The following is a 22404-nucleotide window of genomic DNA, read 5'->3' on the forward strand; positions in this document are numbered from 1 at the left end:
TATGGGAGATGTTTGTATCTTTTTTGGATCCTTAGTCTAAAATAAATGCGCGAGACATGGGGGAAATGTAGAGCTTTCATGAGCTGAACGTGGACGACATGAATGTGTGGTTAAAATGGTAAAAGTGGATTAATCTCTAATATACCGGAGGAGAAGTGAAAGCATCGTTATTTGGAAATCCTTCACATTTATGACTGAGTCCGGATTACAGTGAGGCATGTCAGATTCCCAAATTACCACTGGAGGCACTGTAGATAAACTTCATACTTGTGAAAACTTTCTGTAGCCCAGAATATATTTTTGTCACTGCGTTAGTACATTAAAACTAAATTAGCAGTTTCTTTATTAGATTTTATTCAAATATGATTGATAAAAGTAGATTAAACAATAAAACTGAATCTATGACCAATGTGCAAATATAGTCCTCGAGTACAGCATTATAAAGTGGCAGTAGTCATATTTAAATTTGAATATTCTGTGTAAAAATACCTTGCCTAGAGGTTTACTAGGGTGACCAGACGTCCTCTTTTTTAGACTTAAAAAATGTCCGGGCGGAATTTCACAAACGCCTGGGATTTTGTTTTTCTAGAGCTTACATAGAACTTCGAGAAGCGTTTGTTCACAAACTAGTCCCGCCCTCCCCTACTCCGATTGGTTCGCTTGAGTGAGAAGGGGGCGTGGTGAAGTAGCCTAAACTCTTCTGATTGGACGGTCTGACTGTAGCGCTACCGTTATTGGTCGATAACCTTCTCTGTAAACATTTAATTGGTCAGTCTGCACGTCAGTAGTCCTTGTTTACGTCAGGCAAAGCTCATGCCGAACCCCCTCCCTCCCGAAAGACGTATCATCTCAGATCTGGTCACCCTAGGTTTACTCTATACTCTATGCAAGTTTAAAGCCATAGTATACATACTTTGAAAAGCCTTATACATTTTATTTCACAAATATATTTCCAAGAGCAAACGTTTATGTAAGCACTGATAACATCATAACAATACAGTCAATTATTAGACCTAAAGTTTAAAAAAATCCACAAAGTTATGTGGGTGGGTGTAATGTAAGGGTAGAGTGCGATCAACGATTAACTGCGTTATATTCTGTGTATAAAACACATGTGATTAAATTCGCACTTATACACACATCAGGAAAGAACAAAAGAATCTCAGGTGAAGTTATCATACATTAATTTGGACTCTAGGCAATATTCTTGCCTTGTATTTTTTTGTCCTCCATCAGCTCCATTCCAAGGTCTGGTCTGGAATTAGATGTGAGCTGCACTTAAAAATTCCACCACTAGAGGACAGCAACGCATTAAAAATCCCAACTAAAATGAGCATAGGCCTGAAGTAACGCTGTTCTCAGATAAAGTGCAAAATCAGCTCAAGTTAGTGATAAACCTTATCTTGTTTATCACTAAGAGCATCTGTACTCTTCAGAGTGGAGTTTTATTGATTCTGTTCCTTTGCTTTTGTGCTTAAAGCTGTACATGGTGATTTGATTTAATTTCCTAACTAGTACAAATAAACACAAAGTACATGATTAAAATAACAAACATCAGCACCAGTGCACTCTGTGCCTTAGAAAACCCTTTTTAATGAAGAGATATCTGGACTGAAGTGGCTGGCTCTGTGCTTGTGGTTCGCCTACTTGGCCACTGGAGGTCAGTCTAATTTACTCATGCACTAGTCAGGGTTCAGGGGGCACAGTCTAACACAGAAAGGCACTGCAGTTCAATTGCCTAGTGTGCGTTCAGACACATTTTGTTCTTCTGAAGGACAAAGTATATCAGTCCTAAAGGTACAAGAAGGTTAAAAGTACAAGACATAAGAGTTATTCTTTGACACAGTGGGGGATTTGTACTTTGAGAGTTGTAAAGGTTATTGAGAGCAGTGTTCTCCTCACTCTCGGAGTCTCAGACCCACACTGAGTGTGGAGAGCACTTCATAAATTAGTCTGAGGTCTCACTGTGAACTCTCAGTGGTGAATGCAGCGATTTCAGTCATCAGTCTATCACAGCTCCTCCCTTCCCTTCAGAACAACACCATCACAGTGACTGATTACAACAGGAGTTACTGTATAATGAGCCTCATCCATGTGCCCAGGGAGTTGTGAAAATATGATTTTTATCATCTAGGTAGACGTTATAGTGTGCAAGATTCTTTTTAGCATACATATGCATAGTGTGTGCAGATACAAACATAGGATGGATGCTTTAAAAATTACACACACTACAAAATAAAAAGCTCCTTACCCTCCTCAGAAAGATTGCAGAGTGCAATTTCTGCAGTGGGCGGCACGGTGGTGCAGCAGGTAGTGTCGCAGTCACACAGCTCCAGGGACCTGGAGGTTGTGGGTTCGATTCCTGCTCCGGGTGACTGTCTGTGAGGAGTTGGTGTGTTCTCCCTGTGTCTGTGTGGGTTTCCTCCGGGTGCTCCGGTTTCCTCCCACAGTCCAAAAACACACGTTGGTAGGTGGATTGGTGACTCAAAAGTGTCCATAGGTGTGAGTGTGTGTGTCTGTGTTGCCCTGTGAAGGACTTGCGCCCCCTCCAGGGTGTATTCCTGCCTTGCGCCCAATGATTCCAGGTAGGCTCTGGACCCACCGCGACCCTGAACTGGATAAGTGGTTACAGATAATGAATGAATGAATTTCTGCAGTGCTGAGCCTGGAGTAGCTACAACAGAGCCTCTATTCTCCCTATTACAGCTTAGTGAAACATCACAGTGATTTTGAAGCTGTTGAATGTAGAAGTAATACCTTTGGTTGCTTTAATTGTATTATGTAAGGATATCAGTTGGTGCCTTCTGTTCTGAACAGCATGGAAGTTACAAGCACATTTTCTGAAGGTGAAATAGACGCTGCTAATTTTCCAGCCATTTAAAGCCATCACTTGTTTGCGCAGATTGTCGAAGTAACCCTCTGTGCTCAGAAAAACACAGAACCAGACTTGTCTCCCAGGAGCAGATTTGAGTACCTGACCTAACATGATGTCTCCCTTCTCTCAGACATGTGGCCGAGGTACCGTGGCCATCAGGCATCAGGCGCTTCAGCCATGAGCTCATCCTCTGGAGCAAACTCAGCTCCGAGCTAAACATGTGCTGTGACATAACCGCGCTCCTGACGCTCCCTCACTTCCATAAAAAACTGATTCGGAATGGCTCAGCGCACAACCGGGCGAGATGGAGAGATTAATCCTGAACTAATTCCCACCTGAAGTTGAGCTACCGTGCAAGGTTCGGATAATCCAGCGCTCGCGGCATCTACAGATAAACTTGATGCACCAATCAGGACAAAGCCCTTTTTCAGCTGAGATCAAAACTGCAGAACGAGATGAAAGGCCCAGATTTACAGCTGTGAAAAACAAAGCTATGTACTCTATTTGTGAAGTGGCTGACGAGCACAAACTCTGTTTGTTTACTGTTGTGAATTAGTAGGAAATGTTGAGCAGCAAAAAAGGAATTCTGCTGAAGGACATCTGCTGATACAGCATCACTGACACTTTGTGATCTCGGCACCAGCTCCAGACATGGCTGCTTTGGACGTAAATCATCTACGTGACAAAATGTTTGCTGTGACCTGGGTGGGTATTCCACAAAGCAGGATTTCTCAGTTCAGCCGCATAAACTTCAGTCCAAAGTCAAGCGTGCATGATAGGAAAAGAGCTGAGGTCTTTGGTCAGAGCCAGTGATGTTTTAGTGAAAAGCAGATTGTACGTCACCACAGCACAAAATAGGCTCATTAGAACCGAGGGAGATTGTGTTGTTTTCGGCTTGTGATATGGTTCAGTGCTTCAGAATTCACATTAGCATTGAGTCCACAGGGTGTGAATGGATCCAGATACGCTGCAGCAGGCCTTGTCGGATTCCTATGACTTTCTGAAGTGTCTGCGTATAAATGGAGACACTCTTGCAGTGATATAGTAATCCAAACCTTTTAGGAGAAATTGAGTAGCAGGTGTGTGGGCAAAGTCAGAGAGCAGCCTTTATTTAATTTCCCCCATGCATTAAAAATGCAGAAAACATTTAGCAAAGAATTTACAAGAGCCTTAGCAAATAATACAACATCATGTTAAGAGGACAAGTGTAAATGCACAGGATAGGAGACCACTCGGAGCATATGGCATCCTATCACTCCCAGATGAAGCACATGAGGATGTGGGGGAGAGAAGGACCGAATAACAAAACAATAACGAACACATGGACGTGAGATAAACAAGATAGGCAGAGCACCATGTTACACGCTTTGCTTTTGCTACAGTTCCATCTTAGTTGTTGTGCTTTTCACAGTCCAGATGGTGAAATGGTGGAACTGAGTTCGCCAAAACGTAGGAAGTCTATAGACCTGTATTCTTATATATTGTCTTATGATAAAATTGTAAACAGCTGTATTTGCTGTGTGTGGTTTTATTTAGAGTCAAAGGGGCGATAGAATTGAAATCGCCTGCCATCATTTGTAAATCATCTCTAATGAATAGGCCTCATACCTCTCCTGTCTCTGGTTAATTTTCTGCATGGAGGTAATCACAGCCCTCTCAGATGACGCCCTGGGACCTGTCACTGCTCATTACATCACCTCCACACTACGTTTTTATAGCTTTATTAACAACTGGTCAGTATATCATCCAAAAATATCTGTCTTTCTTTCAGCATTTCTGCCATTCTTTATAACAGAGTATGAGTTACCTACTGCACTGAGCCAGTGTCAGAGTCCACACTTTTATGTCATTGCCAGCCAAATGAGGAATTATGTGGTGATTTTATTTATTTCTCCCTGTTCTTCAGTGTGCTCAGTTTTGGGTGGTGGATCATTCCCAACACTGACGTGGTGGTGCTGTGTTAGTATGTGTGGTGCTGATATGAGTGGATCAGACACAGCATTTAAACCCTTCAATGTCTCTGCTGAATTGAGAATAGTCCACTAATGTAGTGATGCACTAGAGGATGATCAACACAACCTATGCAGCAACAGATTACTGTCTCTGACAGTGAGTGGACATGGTGTTTACAGCGCTGGAAGTGATGCGCCACCCAAATCATACCTTCTCTGTGGTGGTCTTGTGGAAGTTCTAAACATTTTAAGAACAAGGTGAAAGAGGACATGTAAGGTATGCAGAAGAACAGATGGACTAGAGTCTGAATTATAGAATTACAACGTTTTAATAAATAAAAATGTTTATTTACATTTTCTTAATGAATATGGATCAACTTATTTTTAATCCACTAACATTTCTTATTTCTTTAACTTAGCCATTTTGCATAGAAATATAATAAATCGTAGGGGGCATCTTCACAATACGTTTGTACTGTAAGATGTGTTATTGAGTAACTGATTAATACATTGAAATATTAAATAAATACATATGTAAATGAATGAAAAAAAATATTAACCCCAAAATAATTTCTTTAAAGTAATTCATTAAGTTAAATATTAATAGTAATAATTCACTCTGTTCCTTTGTAGTAGTTTGTGATTACGGTTTACTAATGAAGTCTCGCGATATTTCGGTATTCAAATATCGCGACTTTGAACCCCTGAACTTATTTGGACGCTACCAGAGCCGAGAGTGACCAGTGCTCCGCTTCCTTGTAGGTATTACATGATTAATGCATGTTTTTACGATTTTATATATAATTTAATAAAGTAATAAATATTATACAGGCTTCCGGGATGTTGTGGTTGCAGCCCATAGACTTTACAGTGAGGTTTATTAAATCGCTTCTGCAGTTATACAGTCATTGACTGATATAATGTTACATTTAGCAAAGTTTCCGGTGCAAACCAGTACTTTTACTAACGGCGCAGACCTGCTTAAACTCATATATTCGTAATTTACGAAGGTAGACAATTTATTCACCTGTTTCTCGTTAAACTTTCTGTTCCATCTTAAATCGTGCAGCCATAACATTAACGGATTAGAATGGTGGCTCCTCCGTTTAAGGGAGAATTAAAAATGTATATATATTATATATAAACCTAATTTCAGCAATATTCCAAAGAGGATGCCTTTTCACTTCATATAGGGTGTGTACCTCTGAGCCTCTTATTTTTCCCAAAGGTGAGTAGTAACGGGTCACGTTTATTCAGGTTCTTGTGTTTAAATACATTTCAGAGTTTTCAAATTTAGACTTTTGAATCACCTGGATAAACTATTATTATTATTATATTATATTATTATCATGCATCATTAATAATGGCAGGCCATAACTGTTCCATTTACTTTCTGAAGTGGATTTTGTAAATAGACATTTTGTCATCATATTGTTCCACTGAAGAATATCTTACACAAGTATCAGAAGTAGATGAAGTGTCCTTTGCTCGTTTAAGAGGGTTCAAAGTTCAGAACTCATGGAGTGGCCTCAGGCATTAACAGTTCTTGTCTCTTTATAATTTACAGATCTGCACTTGACTGTAAGCTGGGCACAATAGGGATATGTGTGAAGTTAATTTTTTATTTAGAATATGAAACCCAACTGTTTCAACAATAAAAGTGTTTATCCTTTTTTTTTATTCACTCAGCATCAACTGAACCATGTCCGGTCTGAGTGGAAAAGTCCAAACGGTGCTGGGCCTGGTGGATCCAGAACTGCTGGGTCGCACCATGACCCATGAGCATCTGACCATGTCCTACGAGTGCTGCTACTGTCCTCCAGCCCCAGGGGATGAAGCCTTAGCCACGGCCCCCATCGAGATGAAGAATCTGTACTGGCTGAAGCAGAACCCCTACAGCCACAAGGAAAACCTGATGCTGGTCCAGGAGACTGAGGCTGTGAAAGAGGAGCTGCTTAACTACAAAAAAGCTGGAGGAGGAACAATCGTGGAGAACACCACTACAGGCATTTCTCGCAACATGCATGTGATGAAGCAGTTATCCCAAGACACAGGGGTCCACATTGTAGCAGGGGCAGGGTACTACCTGGATGCCACACACTCTGCTGAGACGAAGAAACTGAGTGTAGAGAAGGTGTGTTTCTGTTACTCTTCTGTTACTCTGTCATCCTGCAGAGCTAAAAAAAAAATGTGAATTTACAAGTAAACTCAAAACCTCATATTTAAGGGTGAATAATACAATCCCCACCTCCTCCAGGGCTGAGTGAATAACCGGGACGTATTCTACCCCATTTATTCAAGTGTTTAGGGTTACGGAAAACTTCAGAGCAGTTACAGAATAATTTGCCATTACCAAATGTTCTGTGTTAGTTAATGAATAATTTGTGATCGCTAATGTTTCTACATTAAAAATATTTAATTAATCCTTGAAGCCACATTTTTAATATAATTTTAGATTTTTTTTGTTCTAGGGTGGCACAGTGGTGCAACAGGTATTCTCACTGTCACACAGCTCCAGCTTCCTGGAGGTTGTGGGTTCGAGTCCCGCTCCAGGTGACTGTCTGTGAGGAGATTGGTGTGTTCTCCCTGTGTCTGCATGGGTTTCCTCCAGGTACTCCGGTTTCCTCCCGCAGTCCAAAAACACACGTTGTAGGTGGATTGGTGGTTCAAAAAGTGTCCATGAGTGTGAGTGTGTGTTGCCCTGCCAAGGACTGGCACCCCCTCATGGGTGTGTTCCTGCCCAGTGATTCCCAGTAGGCTCCAGACCCACTGTGACCCTGAACTGGATAAGCGCTTACGGACAATCAGTCAAACAATTAATTATTTCATTGTTTAAATGAGTTTAACTTTCTTCTCAGATTTGTTTTTTTCCAGACTGATGCCTGTTTTCTTTTCCATTAAAGCTGACTGATATCATCATAAGTGAGGTGCTCCATGGGGCGGACGGCACTGATATCCGCTGTGGTGTGATCGGAGAGATTGGATGCAGCTGGCCTATCACAGACAGTGAGAAAAAAGTCCTCCGTGCCACTGCCCAAGCTCAGAGTCAGCTGGGCTGTCCGGTCATCATCCACCCAGGTCGGGACAGTGCTGCGCCAGGAGAGGCCATTCGTATCCTCCAGGAGGCTGGAGGGGACATCTCCAAAACTGTCATGTCTCATCTGGACAGGTGAGGAATTAAACCGCAGTGTGATGCTTCTACATCGTTATCTTTAGTGCTGAAAAAGCACAGGCATGAAAGGGCAGTTGAGATTTAACAGAGTATTTTACGTCGCTGTGAAGAAAGGGTTAAGGTTATTTGGCACACAGAGGTCAGTCATGTAGTTCTTGTGAGCTCTGACTTCCTGATTCAGAGTAATTTCAAACACAGCAAAATGTGTTTTTTTTTCTGTTGTTGTTCCACTTATTTGGAAGTGTTGTTTCTTTATTGAGTTCTGAGTTGCTGTCGCTTGCTTCCTGATTCCTCTGTATTATAATGGACCTGCCTTCAGTGAGCCTCTGTTTCCTCATTTCCTCCCAAAAAGCTGTTTTGCACTTGTGTCCTGGCTCAGATCTTAGTTTGTTATGATACTGTCCTTTTCGCAGCATCATTCTGCCATAAAATAATGTAGAACTGATTAATGTACAATCCCCTCTCTAACACTCTTGTTACCTCGATTGGTATCTACATGTGCTAAACTATATATTTCTTAATTTTGGTTGATATGAAAATGAAATGAAAAAACAAGAAACATGACATCACAATTAAACATAAACCTCTTGGCTTTGTCAATATTAAAAATTGTAATTAAATATAAATCGAGTGCTGAACTGACAACAGTGCCCCATAATGACCATCAGTTAGTGACTGATGCTGTAAATAATATATATATATATATATATATATATATATATATAAATGGGCAGCATGGTGGCGCAGCTACACAGCTCCAGGGACCTGGAGGTTGTGGGTTCGATTCCTGCTCCGGGTGACTGTCTGTGAGGAGTTGGTGTGTTCTCCCTGTGTCTGCGAGGGTTTCCTCCGGGTGCTCCGGTTTCCTCCCACAGTCCAAAAACACACGTTGGTAGGTGGATTGGCGACTCAAAATTGTCCGTAGGTGCGAATGTGTGTGTGTGTGTGTTGCCTTGTGAAGGACCCACCGCGACACTGAACTGGATAAGCAGTTACAGATAATGAGTGTGTGTGTGTGTATATATATATATATATATATATATTTGTATTTATATTGAGATATAAATTGATATTGAATTATTGCCCAGCCCTAATATCACTCTTCAGGGAGTGAGAGTTTCATTCGTCCAGTGCTGCTGAGCCATTGTGTTTCTCTTTAATGTTCTATTTTCTCAGGTCTATATATGACTCTGCAGAGCTGCTGGAGTTTGCAAAGAAGGGAAGCTACCTCGAGTATGACCTCTTTGGCACTGAGATGCTGAACTACACTTTCAACACCGCTGTAGACATGCCCAGTGACTGCCAGAGAGTCCAGACGTGAGTAATATTCGGTTTTTATCTCTGAAGGTCAATTTATTTCCAATTACTGTAGTATATTATAAAAGTTATTTATGTATCGCCCTGTAATTTTCACCTTTAGTTCCATGTAGCTGATTGGCTGCCAGTGAATTATGCCATTTCATGAATATGTTTAATGAACGATTTAAGCTTTTTTTTGTGTTACTTTTTAAGCTTGGCGTTCCTGATCAAAGAGGGCTATGAGGACAAGATCGTCATCGCTCACGACATTCACACCAAGAACCGTCTGACCAAGTACGGGGGCCACGGCTACTCCCACATCCTGAACAACATTGTGCCGAAAATGCTTTCTCGGGGCATCACCCAGAGCCAGGTGGACAAAATACTCATCCACAACCCCAAGCGCTGGCTCACTTTTAAATAGATGGATCTGGAGTAGATCTGGAATGGATCATGAATTAGCCGCGCTATAAACTGGAGATCGGGTTTCAACACCTAAGTGCATTATAACTGCTTTTGATAAAAATCAGGTGCCTGTGTCTTAGCACAAACATACTGTAGATTCCGCTCAGGTTATAGGTTTCATGCAAATGAAGCTGTGGATGATTATTCATCTCTGCGAGCTTCAACACCTCATGAAAACCATGAAGTAGAGACTTTACCTTTGCAACACTATTATAGAAGTGAAATAAATCACAATAGACTTTAGGCAGGGCCTGATTTATTGTGTTTTGTGTAATTCCACGAGGAAGAGGCTTGATTTGATTAATTAGCCACGCACAGAGCCTGAGCTCAATAAAACAAGGACATTTCACTTGAAGAAACGTACTGATTTTCAAACGCACACGAAGATGAATGAGGTGTCCTTTGATTCACATAAAGGCTTTCTCATAATCATCTTTCTTGAATGGGACTTTGAATAATAAGGATATTCACATCCGGGCAATGTTCAGACTTTAACACACTGTGATTGTCATTCTTATATACAAGGATGAAAGCTTAATTAGAAATGCAGCCTAACAATAGCAATAACTACGCCTACTAACAACAGGGAAATAAAGCGTGTTCATCGTTCTGCAAAGCAATTCCAGTTTCTTGTCTGTCTTTAATCAGTTTATTTAATTGCACTGCCAATTTAATTTAAATGGGACACGGATTGTTAAAAGTTGAATGTTTGGAACTAATGGCCAATGAAGCCCTTTGTTTGAGGCGTCTACATCCAGTGAATACGTCATCTGTGGAGCAGGTGGCTTCTCTGAGTGACTTCCCTTCAAAACAAACGGCCCTGTCACTGGCTCTCGGCGAGTGAAACAGCGTCAGGTTAAAAACGAACGCGCACGGAGTGAGCCATCGCAGCAGAGTGTTGTTTTGAAAAACACCCATTTGGAGCGCTTTCCCTGTGCGTTACGTGAGAGTTGCTAGAGTTTGTGGGTTGTCATGGAGACGGCATGGAAAAGTGACTTTTCTTTCTCTAAATACAGGAGGAATCAAGATGAAACTGCACTAGTATCACTCTCGGCTTCAGCTGAAAAGATAATGTGGATAATGCAGGTGAACATCTAGACATTTTAGGGCCCTAAATCACTTCCATTCCATTAACGTGAGTTAAAGGGCCTGTATCCTTCATTTATCTCATGACTGATGTTTTTCCTAGGTCCACTTATTTGAGTTTGTGTTCCCAAAACAGTCATAATTCCTAGTGACACAACCACTCCGATCTCTTTTTATCCTGATGTATTTTAATGAACTCTGTCCTGATTTTGAAAAGGAGGAGCTAGACCGCTGTACACAGAATGGAAGCATATTAGGGACTTTCTGAGGGGATATAAAGAAAACATCAGCTCATTTCTATGACTAGTTTTGTTGTAATTGCTACAAATCTAACATATTCTAATTAGCACATGTGTGTTGAGGAAACTTGAGGTGCTGTTTGACTGTGGACTCCAGGATATTAGTCCTTTACTCTACAGACGCCTGCACTCACTCAGCTACTACGGGATTTTACCTGCTCCTAGATCTGAAGAAATACCATATTTTTAATTATTCATTCATTCATTCATTATCTGTAAGCGCTTATCCAATTCAGGGTCGCGGTGGGTCCAGAGCCTACCTGGAATCATTGGGCGCAAGGCGGGAATACACCCTGGAGGGGACGCCAGTCCTTCACAGGGCAAAACAGACACTCACACATTCACTCACACCTACGGACACTTTTTGAGTCGCCAATCCACCTACCAATGTGTGTTTTTGGACTGTGGGATGAAGCACCGGAGCACCCGGAGGAAACACACACGGACACGGGGAGAACACACCAACTCCTCACAGACATCACCCGGAGCGGGAATCGAACCCACAACCTCTAGGCCCCTGGAGCTGTGTGACTGCGACACTAACCTGCTGCGCCACCGTGCCGCCCTTTTTTAATTATTATTATTTATTTATTTATTAAGTACAACTCATAGAAGATGAAAGGCATTTTTTCAGCGAATTGCAAAGCTAATTGCTAGATCTAAGAAATGTAAAGAAGTTGAGGGTGATTGCACTAAAAATTAGTTTATTTCATACCTATACCGTAACATTCCTCTTGTATGTACTTGTGACATCACAAACCGGTGAATTTTGCAGATTAGGTTATCAATCTATGAGGTGAAGAAGGAAATTAAGTTGTGAAAAGTCAACTGAAGCTTCCCCGGTGTTATTAATTTTTCTGTGATTCTGTCATTTCACACCAAACATTTAGTTTCTTTTGTTTTACAAAGCAGTATTTTTATAATCTTCTTTACTCATGAAAATACAAAGTAAAATGATGTAGACGCAGCTGAGGAAGATGCTTTTATTTGACACTTGACCTGACATCAGATAACAAATCCATGAGGTTTATTTAAAAAAAAAATCTTACCAGAAGTTCCAGAAACATCTTAATGACACGTGTTGATAAATAATTGCTGTTAATAACCAGTTTCCACAGGATCAGAGCCTACAGAGCAGTAAGCTCCTTGTCAACAACAAACACGAGATGACGAATAACTCTTGAGCCTTTTTTAAGTGTCACAGTGATTTGTCTAAGATCTAACCGGTGGGTGCAGTTTGGGGGTCACATGCGGGTCACTGCATCCAGCTGCTGACCGCTTCGGACTCCACATCAGTGTCCGCGAGATGACGTGGCGTTTCAGACACTTTTAGTCCAGCTTTAATGATGGTAGATGGTAAGATTTGAAGTGAAAGCTTAGTCCCTCGTCTTTTCACACGTAGGCTTTTTTCAGACTTTGGGTGAAGCATTAAGCTCCAGCACCAGATCTCTATCCATCTGTCCATCCACCCGTCTGCCTGTCCCTCAGTCCGTGCCTGAGTTCTGGACGAGCACTAATCAGCGTAAAGCATGAACCCTGAGAACGTGCTGTATTTGTTGCTGTTTCCTCCATGGGCTTTGCCTCCGTCCAGTTTGATGTAGATCTCGTCTCCGGGTTCGAGGTGAAGCACCACGCTGTTGCTGGCGTAGTCGTAGTTCTGATCTGCGTCCTGAGCGATGGCGCTCGCCCGCACCTGCAGGAGTTAACAGTACACACTGAGTAATCAAGGCCTTATGGTGACAGGTAGCTCAGATCGGATTATACTGCATGTCTGATTTGAGCAGGACAGATTTTCCGTGATCTGAACAGACTCATTCCAATCAGATTTAAGCTGCATTTGTAAGGGACGAGCCCCGTAATGTATGTATGTATGTATCTTTACACTTATATAGCGCCTTTCTAGACACCCAAGGACGCTTTACAATCCACACTGCTCAGAACACACACACTGGTGAGAAGCGGCACTCTCGACCAGGAACGACCGTCCACCTGGAGGACTGCATCGGGCACTAGGGTTTAACCAATCCATATCTGGGCTCACACATTCACTCACAAATACAGACATTCATTCACATACACACTCATTCATTCACACACCAGGACAGTTATTAGAGAAGCCAATTCACCTACCCTCCATGTTTTTTTTTTTGGACTGTGGAAACCGGAGACCCCGGAGGAAACCCACGCAGACACAGGGAGAACATAGAAACTCCACCCAGATGGGACTTGAACCCAAGATCCCAGCGCTGGGAGGCGAACGTGCTAACCACTAAGCTACCGTGCCGCCCAAGTAATCACAGGCCATTTGCGACACCTTTAAAAGCCAAGCTCACCCACAGTTTTGTGCTCAGTCCTGGTGTTTCACAGCTCTGACACAGACTTGGATGGTAATTTTGGTAGCTGCTCTGAGTATTTACTCTTGGGTCTCGCTTTCTTTCGAGGTTCCTTCTGTTGCGCGCTCTGAGCTAGTGCTGGGCGATATGAGCGCAAATCAATATCACGATTAATTGTACATTTTACCACGATTATAATTAACGAACGATTATTTTGCTTTTGTATTTTTGACTCACAGTTCAGTGACGAGGCTTGGGCTGTAAATATGCTCCAGTGTTAAAGCTGGGATATTTTTTCGAACGGGAGCTTGTTCCTCTCTTGTTTTCTGAGCACTGTTTATATTTGGTGTGTGATTGTGCTTTGGTCGCCGAAACTGTTTTTTCTCAGTGTTTACATTTGACTAATTTTTGATTGTGTCGTCTTAATTAAAGTCAGAGCAAAACACGTCCAAACCACAGACGCTGTGTTTATCTTTGGTACGAGCTGCTTGAGTCGCTTGGTCAACCTCTGCATTTAGGTTGCTTCCATGTGGCATATAGGAGCAGAATCACATGACTGCATCTTGGTAGCATGGTTTTAAAGGGACAGTACACACAAAAAATTATGTCGATTAGAAGTTCTTAAGGTCGATTTTAAATTAATTTTCGATGAACTGCCCAGCCGTACTCTGTGCCAAGAACTATTTTGTTCTCCCTTTTACAAAAATTAAATAATATAAAAATAAAAAAAAACCCTTTGAGCTCATTCCTCATTTTTTCCCCCTCATTTCTTCAGGAAATTTTATTTTTCTTCACTAATCTTGAAGGCCCAGTTTCTAGAGCTTGGGTTCCCATTGTTTTCCTTCTTTTGAGTTTCTCCTTGGGTTCCTCCCTTTCTCTCTGAGTTACATCATTTGTATGTGGTCCCAAAACGGTTTTCAATCGGGGGTATTCTACAAAGCAGGATTTCTCAATTAGTCAAATAACTTTAAATAAGTCCAAAGTCAAGCCCATCCAATAGAAAAAGAGCTGGGCAGTCCTCAACTTTGGGCTTATGTTATCTAGCTAAATGCTTTGTGGAATGCCCCATAGGGCTCAGATATCAAGCTCAATTTAGAACTTATCCTTTATTCTTAACCGCAAAACAAGACTACAGTAATGTAAAATGGGGCACCAGTCCTTCACAGGGCAACACAGACACACACACATTCACTCACACCTGCGGACAATTTTGAGTCACCAATCCACCGTGTGTTTTTGGACTGTGGGAGGAGACTGGAGCACCCAGAGGAAACCCATGCGGACACAAGGAGAACACACCAACTCCTCACAGACAGTCACCCGGAGTGGGAATCGAACCCACAACCTCCAGGTCCCTGGAGCTGTGTGACTGCGACACTACTTGCTGCCAGCCCAGCTGCTTAATGCTATATGATATTATTTGGGAGCTAGACTCTTTTCAGGTGTCTAAAGGTATGTTCCCATACCAACTGGCCAATCCAATCCTTTACACATTCCTCAAGCTTGTCCTGTTCCAAAATCAACTACAGAAAACGTGCCAAAATTTCAGAACCTTGGACAGCAAAGTCATATCAGGGGCATAATCAAGGACTAGTGTGTGTTTCTAATTTTGTGGCCAGTTCCATGGAAACACAAAGGCTCTGTTTCTAATAAAGTATTCAATGAGTGAAAGTCATATGAAGATATTATTAATAAAGCCACCAGTGAGATTGGTTAACTCTAACTCTACACCCACAGTATGGACGCTAACTAGGTCGGATCTTCCAAAGGTGCCAGCGGAGCAGTCAAATAAGCCAAGGACATGGAACATCTCCCTGAAGCCGAAACACTGTGTTAGTTACAGAAAGTCCTCTTGGTTTAATCTGCCTTTAATAAGCTGTGAACCTACAGTTCTCCACAGACGCTCATCTAGCTTTGCCAGTAATGCTGTCACCATAGCAACGTTCTAATGGCTGCATGCTGACTTTGCTGAATGCTATGGACATTTGTGGAAGCACAACGTTAGCGAAGCACCAGCGAAGTGTTTCTATAAAATGCCCAGCGAGCCAAAGTCTGGTGTGAGGTGTCAAGTTTAAAACCCGACTCGTACCTGGTTGTTTTTGCAGAGGTCAGCCCACATGCTGGTGCCGTCCCCACCTCTCATGAGGACATGGTAGATGAAGAAGTAGATGCCGGGGATGGAGCAGGTGAACTTGCCCGTGCTGGGGTCGTAGTGGTTGCCCAGGTTAGTGACCACATCGTCGAACTTGAGCACCTCGTAGCCCTCATGCTGCTTCTTGAGTCCAGCGTAGAAGGCGATCCTCGGCACTGTGCTGTATGTGGCTGCGCTGATCACACCTGTCACTCCGCGTGCTCCCGGGGGTCCTGGAGGGCCTGTTTGTTTAGGTTTTGGACACATTTGAAATACTTGTTAGATCATAACAAGTCAATAATATACTTTATATTTACACAATATACACTTTGGAGTTCAACAGCGGTCCATTGTTTTCTCCAGTGGTTCCATGTGGTATATAGCAGTTACTCTTTTGACACCTGGTGGCCTGGATGTAGCCGTGATTCAGTGCTAAACCTGTTTGAAAAATGGCCACCCTTATGTGGGGACCCACTCTATGGAGCAGAGACTGGTTCATCCAGAGACTTCAAAGCATCTTTTTCATCTCCTGTGGGTTCCTGGAGGTTGGTGGAGTGTAATAAGTTTGTAGTTGCATTTTAACAAAGCATTTAATAACTATTTATTGTTAAATTCTGAACCCACGTCATACCTGGACTCACTGAAACACACTCTCACCTGTGGGTAATTTCACACACTTCAAATATTTTTTTGCAGTAAAACTTCAACTGAAGGTGTTATAGGTGTAAAATCATCAGTAATAACAATTAAAAATTGTAAGTCGTTAATAAAAAGGTGTAACTGTTGGCTGTAAGTGCCCTGGGGTATTTATGACCGATTAAGCACTTAAAGTCGTGCGCTTACCTGGAGCCCCCGGTTCTCCCGTTTTCCCTGGTGGCCCCGGTGGTCCTGGGGGACCTGGTGGTCCTGCTCGCCCCGCGCGCCCGGGCTCGCCCCTCGCGCCACGCATCAGCGTGGTGGGCGGCGGCTGCAGCGCCGTGCCGGGCGTCTCGCTGCCCGCGTGACCGTTCGCGTACGGCTCGCACACCATCCTGCACGCGCCCAGCGCCTCGTAGCGTGCGGATCCTGCGGCGGAACCGGCGGCCGCGCGCACCAGCACCGGGATGAGCACGACCAGCGCGAGCACCATGACCACGGCCAGCAAGCCGGCGGCGAGCGCGCGCGCCCGTACACCCAGCCTCGCTGGCTCGCGCCTGGGCGCCGCCGTAATCGTCTCGCGCGCCGCAATCTTCGCCTCGCAGAAGTGTGCGCGCGTGCAGATAAACAAACCGAAGTCCAAAGTGAGTGCGCGTGTCGGTCAGTGAATGGAGAGTGTGAGCTCGAGCTGCTCTTCTGGTGCGCGCGGTAGTTTTGGAGAGATGCACGCGCGCGCTGGGGAGAAAACACAAGAAAGGAGGAGTGCAGAAGAGCATCCCCCTTATCACACCTGATTGGGGGGGGGGCTAGAAAAGTGTGTGTGAGAGACAGAGAGAGAGAGTGTGTGAGAGATAGTGGGAGGGGCTACTAAAAGTGAGAAGGTGAGAGATTAAAAAAGGGAAAATGACAGTTAAGGTGAATGTGTGTGTGTGTGTGTGTGTGTGTGTGAGAGAGAGAGAGAGAGAGAGAGAGAGAGCAAATGAGGTCTTGGTCAGCGCTACTGAGATTCTGGAAAGATGGGAGCATGTGCAGAGAGAGAGAGAGAGAGAGAGAGAGAGAGAGAGAGAGAGAGAGAGAGAGAGAGGTGTAGTGTTAATAGTTACAGTTTTCATTGCAGATTCAGTGTTCAGTTTCTTGTCCCATTGAGGGTTTTTGATTCCCAATTTTTTGTAACAGTTACAGCACTGTGAATCACCAGAGAGAGAGAGAGAGAGAGAGAGAGAGAGAGAAAGAGCTCATGTTTGTGACAGATTGAGAGTGCGAATGGCTGTGACTATAGTGTTGCTTTGCAGATGAATAAACAAACTGAATGAACTCCTGTTTTAAGAAATACACACTTCTGCTACTACAATCCTCATATGCCCCGCGGCTCCAGTCCTGTAGCCCACCTGCACTGCACAGGGTACTGTTTTTACCCCCTGATCACATCCTGACCTTAAAATTCCTGGCTTGTTTCTACATTCATCATCACTTTATCAGCTCTGCTGACCACTGAGCTGCACTTTGTACTTCTATCATTCCAGACTGCATTCCACCAGTTGCTCTGCATACCTTTTTAGCTAGCCCCTTTTAGCCTGTTGTTCAGTGCAAGGCCACCAAGACCTCTCCCCAGGTAAACAGCACTCAAGACTTTCAACCTGGAGAGAGAAAAGTGAAAACGTCAAGCTCCACTCTCGCTTCTCATGCCAGATCTGAACAAATCTACGAGTGCAAATATCCACCCCAGTCTCCCTTCAGTCATAAACCACAGTGACACACAGGGAAATCATCAGAGACCCCCACAAAGACAATGTGATGGAGCACCTTAAGGATCTGCATAGCACCAGAGTGTAAACAGTGAGAGTGGAAAATTGTTTGCCGGTTATGAAGTGCTTGGGAAGTTGTATTTGGTTAATTCTGATCCACACTCAAAGTTCACTGATCTCTTTTGACCTTCATCAGTTTCATCTTTGGTTTAACTCTAAGATAAAACACCCTGATTAATTAATAATTTATTAATTACCAAGCGTTTCCATATCATCAATAACAGCCATGGATCAGAAATAGACAAAAACAATAACACTCTAAGCTACTGCAATAACACACTGTTCCTACAACATCCATTATGTTAGGAACACAATCACACCCCAACTTCACATCATTCTATCAGCTTCAGCCAATCAACACCCTCTGTTTACACCAGTGTTTATTGCTGTGCTCTGTTTGAACTCGGATGTAGGAATTGCAAGTGGGAAATTTAAACTGGAATGCCCCCACAAGTCAAATTTCCCACTCAGAAAGTTAGGGGAGCCTCACCAAACTCAAATTAAGAATACAAGATGGCTGCTCACACATCAGCAATTTGAAAGCAGCGGTATCATTACAGTTTATTATTAGTGCTTTTCTTTGTGTCTGATTAACTGAATCAGTCAACCTGATATCATGGCTGAAACGTACCTATGCTTCTTAAATGCTTTGGTTCAGCATGCAGTTTTCCAAGCGGCCTTAGAGGCTAGGGGGCGCATATCAAGTTAAACGTAGTTAAATGTACGTTTTAGCTGGTGTGGTCTTTTAGTAGCATAGGTACGTTTCAGCCATGATATCAGGTTGGAATCAGTCATACATTTAGTAACGTCCAATGGCTGTATGTGGATGGATTTCCATGGTGTTTGGATGTATACAGTATTGTATCCACCGGCATGTCTAACAGTACTAACCAGGAACAAGCTAAAAATGAAAAGTAACGAATGATTTCTGCTCAGGTGTGACATCGTTCCCAGCTCCAACATCCACATACGAGGTAAACGCAATGCAGCAGACTTTCTCCACTCCCCGTCAATTTAAATTTGGTCAGCACCTTGCAAGCTCACAGGAGTCTCTGTGTAAATGAGGCCTGTAGGATTGAGCTTCATTTCACACACTGAAACTGATTCATCAACTGCGCTCAAAGCTCCATTTGTTTCCACATTATACAAAAGTTTCATGAATCAGACGATGAAATGTTTACATGTCAGGTGGAGCTGAGTTTTCTATTGTATCTCAGGTACTGTTTATCTGGAAAGCTTTCGTCTTCTTCCAGGCTTTACGTGGTTGTTAATGGTGTATGTATCTCTGTTTATTCAACGGATATCTGTCAAGTAAAACACAATGGAGCTTCAAATCATCTGGGAGGAAAGTAGTGCTGGGAAATATTGTATAAGCAGAGAGAGAGCGCTCATGCTTTTAAACCCACACATACACACACACACACACACACACACACACACACCCTCTGAGTCAATGATCACTTGTGGCCAGTCTTGTCCTGTCCAGCTGGCACGCGCCAACGCTTACTCAGTGTGATTGGCCGATCGGCGGCGATTATGAGTCACATGGCATCTTCAGATGCGCAGCAGTGCTCCAAACAAGCCTCAGAAAACAAGACGCAACTTTTTCACTTCACCGCACTTTAATATTTCTGACACTGGTCAGCGGCTTATCGTCCTCTACACTCTTTCATCACCTTTTCTTCCTTTGATGCTAACATACATCGCCGAATGCCATTTTGTGGACCGCAGTATGAACACACGGCCGGACAAATGAGCAAACTCAGTGCCAGTAATGAGCTTGGTCACTTTGGCAGCTTAGCTGTGAACCCAAACAACTGTCCCATAAGCACTGCCTACTGTGGGTTGTGCATTTTAAGAGATATTTATTCAGTTTTTAATCTTAGTCATTGCTCATTCCATGCTTTAGCAAGGTCTCCCTCAATCACAACATGCTACCAAGCTGAAGCCAAGAGAAGACTAGCAGGTAGTTTCTTCAGAGAAATGAGAAGCCAGACTCTACTTCTTTTTGTTCTACTGCTAACACAATGACACTGGAGCTCAACGCGCTTGGAGGAGAACACTAGACACCCAGTTCTGTTATGTGAACTATAACAGATGTGTCATAAGCGCTGGGGTAGAGAAGACCCTTTTTCAGCTTTTGAAAGCCATGTTTTTTTAGCCCAATATCCTTAACTAATCGCCTCTAATGACTATTTTGACAGCACTAGGGATTTCCACTCTCCTTTGATAATGCTCAGTCTGAGTCCAGTCTTGAAACTCAGTGTAATTAAAAAATACACTTAAAAATACACTTGCTTATCTGTGGCTTGTATATCTAAGCCACAAGGAGCATCGGCAGAGCCGGCCTCCATTGTAATTTTTGACTTCAACAGAGCAGGCATTTTAAAGTCTTGAATAAAACATGGACATAAACCCTCTCAGCGATGACTGGCTGAGAATCGAACTTCTATTTTTTCTGTTATGTTAATGTGTTCAAACTCCGGACCGTCAATCTGCAGCCAATCTTTTGTCAGTTTTAAGGGCCCTGTCATGAAATATGCATGACGGCATTCATAAACAGAGTGTAGACTTGGACAAGAGCTGCCAACGTCTGACAGACCAACGGTTTCAGACGAGACGAGATTGAATGTGCTGTTAGCTCTTGCACTCTAATAAGAAACCCAATGTTCTTAAGATCAGTAGAACCTCACTAAGGTGCCCCTCTGTGTTCTGCTTTAAATATAGATATAGATATAGATAAAGTATTCCAAAAAATAAAAAAACCCTACCATGTTCAGCAGATCAATATTATCTCAGCAGAAATCCCTATGTTCTTCTTATGATCCAGAGAAACTGCTTCTTTAGACCAACAGAACACTCACTCACGCTCTGATATCTGTGGACAACGTCACTCACTCACACCTGAGGACAATTTCACAGCAACCGCATATTAAACCATATGTTATATATAGTTCAGAGTAAACTTCAACTTTAGTTCACTAGAACACCAGTCTTGCTCTTATACAAACGTCTAGAACATGACCTCAGTATGAAGTTCTCAAATCTTTAATAGATTACTAATCTCCCAGTGAGAAATACTACATTCTTGTACCAAAATATACAACCCTACTTAAAAATAAAACATTCACTTAACAGAATCACTACTATTCATTGTAAAAGAAACATGTGTGTCTCCAAAATCACCACAAGAAGTTTCATATATTGGTATAGGCTAGTGTGTAGCACAGCTAGACTGGGATTGGGTTCCCCTTTTCACAGGAATGCCATACTAAACCAATAGGAGTCCTTTGGCAAGACTCCAAATGCTGTGTTTACATCTGAGCTTACATCTGTAACATGTTGTAACTGGATGTTGCTGTGGATGGGAGTCTGCCAAATTACATAAACATAAATATTTGTCTAACACACAGTCTTGCCTTTGTGTCAGCATTGCTGGAACAAAATCCTGTATCTCCAAAATGGTGACATGACAGCACAAGCAAATCACATTCTCAGGTAGTCATTTTTTTCATTCATTCATTATCTGTAATTATCTGTAAATATCCCTTATCCAGTTCAGGGTCGCGGTGGGTCCAGAGACTGAAATCATTGGGCGCAAGGGAGGAATACACCCTGGAGGGGGCGCCAGTCCTTCACAGGGCAACACACACTCACACCTACAGACACTTTTAAGAACACACCAACTCCTCACAGACAGTCACCCAGATTGGGACTCAAACCTACAACCTCCAGGTCCCTGGAGCTGTGTGATCGCAACACTACACGCTGCACCATTGTGCAAGTTTTCACCGACAAGTTTTCCTTGCCGGTCCCAGGAATTGAACCGGTGACCCTCCGGCCTCAAGCTCACTTCACTAACCTCAAGGCCACGGCTGCCCCCACATTAGGCAGTATTTTTGCATAAAAGTACAGCTTCAAAATCATTGTGATGTTCCTCTGACTTCTAATAGGGAGAATAGAGCCTCTGTTATTGCTACTCAGGAGCTCAGCACTGCAGAGACTTCACTATGTAAATTTTCGAGGAGGGTAGGAAACCACCCTCACCCCACTCCCAATCCCCCTTGATTTCAGGATGGTGCTGTAAAAAGGGACTTACAGAAATGACTTTAAAAAAATGGAAAGAGAAGGTTGTGTTCCAGCAGTGAAAATATTCTACCAAACACAGGACCAAATTAACCCAGACCCAACCCATTAGTAGGCTGTGTTGATCATCCTCAGTTGCCTCCACTTTTTAAATGGAGCCGTTCGTTACGGACCATCACCTCCGGATCACCTGCTGCTCGCTGATGAGTGTGTTTCTATTGAGGTCTTTGTGAAGTTTGCCGGCGAGGCACAACGCAGTTTTCAA

The 22404-nt window shown here is 42.9% G+C and overlaps 2 protein-coding genes across 4 annotated transcripts; one reads left to right on the plus strand and one right to left on the minus strand.

Annotated features, from left to right (window-relative positions):
- The first annotated feature begins 5516 nt into the window (after window positions 1-5516).
- Window positions 5517-10375, plus strand: LOC136675925 (phosphotriesterase-related protein-like). 3 transcript variants are annotated; one of them, XM_066652738.1, is made up of 5 exons: window positions 5517-5585; window positions 6517-6961; window positions 7731-7996; window positions 9176-9316; window positions 9512-10375. In XM_066652738.1, exons 2-5 carry the CDS (start codon window positions 6530-6532, stop codon window positions 9720-9722), a joined length of 1050 nt encoding a protein of 349 aa, XP_066508835.1. In that variant the 5' UTR covers window positions 5517-5585; window positions 6517-6529; the 3' UTR covers window positions 9723-10375. The 3 variants fall into 3 exon arrangements, with proteins under 3 accessions (XP_066508835.1, XP_066508836.1, XP_066508837.1); XM_066652739.1 differs by having other exon boundaries at window positions 5552-5589; XM_066652740.1 differs by lacking the exon at window positions 5517-5585 and adding an exon at window positions 6039-6055.
- A 2064-nt stretch (window positions 10376-12439) lies between these two features.
- On the minus strand, window positions 12440-16853 carry LOC136675870 (complement C1q-like protein 3). The gene is made up of 3 exons (XM_066652664.1): window positions 16456-16853; window positions 15571-15854; window positions 12440-12841 (listed from the first exon to the last, which is right to left on the minus strand). The coding sequence occupies exons 1-3, from the start codon at window positions 16739-16741 to the stop codon at window positions 12662-12664; spliced, it is 750 nt and encodes a 249-aa protein (XP_066508761.1). The 5' UTR covers window positions 16742-16853; the 3' UTR covers window positions 12440-12661.
- Between the last annotated feature and the right edge of the window lie 5551 nt (window positions 16854-22404).

Source organism: Hoplias malabaricus, chromosome X1, assembly GCF_029633855.1.
Source record: "Hoplias malabaricus isolate fHopMal1 chromosome X1, fHopMal1.hap1, whole genome shotgun sequence".
NCBI lineage: Eukaryota > Metazoa > Chordata > Actinopteri > Characiformes > Erythrinidae > Hoplias > Hoplias malabaricus.

What these genes read in the sequence shown, in the direction of transcription:
- LOC136675925 (XM_066652738.1), top strand. Translation starts at nt 6,530, where the DNA reads ATGTCCGGTCTGAGTGGAAAAGTCCAAACGGTGCTGGGCCTGGTGGAT. An exon ending in GTCATGTCTCATCTGGACAG is followed by an intron (nt 7,997 to 9,175) that starts GTGAGGAATTAA and finishes CTATTTTCTCAG; the next exon opens with GTCTATATATGACTCTGCAG. An exon ending in GACTGCCAGAGAGTCCAGAC is followed by an intron (nt 9,317 to 9,511) that starts GTGAGTAATATT and finishes TTACTTTTTAAG; the next exon opens with CTTGGCGTTCCTGATCAAAG.
- LOC136675870 (XM_066652664.1), bottom strand. Translation starts at nt 16,741, where the DNA reads ATGGTGCTCGCGCTGGTCGTGCTCATCCCGGTGCTGGTGCGCGCGGCC. An exon ending in GGGAGAACCGGGGGCTCCAG is followed by an intron (nt 15,855 to 16,455) that starts GTAAGCGCACGA and finishes CTAAACAAACAG; the next exon opens with GCCCTCCAGGACCCCCGGGA. An exon ending in ACCTCTGCAAAAACAACCAG is followed by an intron (nt 12,842 to 15,570) that starts GTACGAGTCGGG and finishes TAACTCCTGCAG; the next exon opens with GTGCGGGCGAGCGCCATCGC.